General features: G+C 38.3%; 1 protein-coding gene across 1 annotated transcript; it reads right to left on the bottom strand.

Annotated features, from left to right (window-relative positions):
• Window positions 1-331: 331 nt before the first annotated feature.
• Window positions 332-706, bottom strand: LOC148946727 (uncharacterized). The gene has a single exon (XM_089096408.1). The coding sequence runs from the start codon at window positions 704-706 to the stop codon at window positions 332-334; it is 375 nt and encodes a 124-aa protein (XP_088952534.1).
• Between the last annotated feature and the right edge of the window lie 244 nt (window positions 707-950).

Genomic DNA, 950 nt, shown 5'->3' with positions numbered 1-950 from the left:
TGATTCATACTTGATGATGTGAATGATTAAACATCAAATGCATCCCACTGGTACTCCCATTGAACACCAGTCCATTCAACATCCACTGACTTTTTGAACACTACATTATTGGGTGCTGAGACTGTTTTATTTGACAGACTATTCCAGTGGTTTACTACGTGGCAGGAGAAAAACTGTAGTTGGTGTCAATTTTTGACAGATGGTTTAACAGCTTCTTTTAATGTCCTCTCTTGTCAGTGCCAATATTTTGGGAAATTGGCAAATGAATTGGGGGGGGGGGGGGTTCTTGTGAAGTAAGCTTATGTGTCATAAGCATATCAGCTCTTTATTGTCAGTAAACCAGTGTAGATAATTTAAGCTCCTTTAAATGTTCATCATAAGGCTTGTCTCTCATCTTAGATACTGCCTTTGTGGCTCTCCTTTGCACTCCTTCCAGAAGCTGTACATCACCCCTGTGCCCTGGTGATGCTATGCACATTCCAAAATCAAGTACTGGTCTCATAAGGGCCTTGTACAACCTCACAAAAAAATAGGGAGACCTACTGGAAATAGTTTTCTTTAAGAGTGTTAGGACAGAGTTTGCATGAGACACAGTCTTTTTGCACTTTGAATGGAATTTATACTGGTCGTCAACAATGATTCCAAGATTCCTTTCTTCATCCACACTTTTCTGCTCTTGAATGTTATTTATAGCTAGATTGGCCATAGTGTACTTGATACCTGGGTTGGACTTGCCAAAATGAATAACACTACATTTGTCAATATTAAAGCCTATGTGCCATGTTTTTGCCCATTTTTGAATATGGTCAAGATCTGCTTAAAGTGACTCATGATTGACTGCACCAAACAATTTTGAGTCATCTACATAGAGAGTTAGATGAGTTGTATTAAATTGAAAAATATTGTTTATATAGATATTGAATAGGGTAGGTCCTAAGTCACTACCCTGC

Source organism: Artemia sp. Qi Xiang Cuo, chromosome 11 (genome assembly GCF_049724085.1).
Source record: "Artemia sp. Qi Xiang Cuo chromosome 11, ASM4972408v1, whole genome shotgun sequence".
Lineage (NCBI taxonomy): Eukaryota > Metazoa > Arthropoda > Branchiopoda > Anostraca > Artemiidae > Artemia > Artemia sp. Qi Xiang Cuo.
This window is presented reverse-complemented; position numbering and strand designations above follow the sequence as displayed.

Coding starts and splice junctions, on each gene's coding strand:
- LOC148946727 (XM_089096408.1), bottom strand. CDS start 706: ATGGCCAATCTAGCTATAAATAACATTCAAGAGCAGAAAAGTGTGGAT.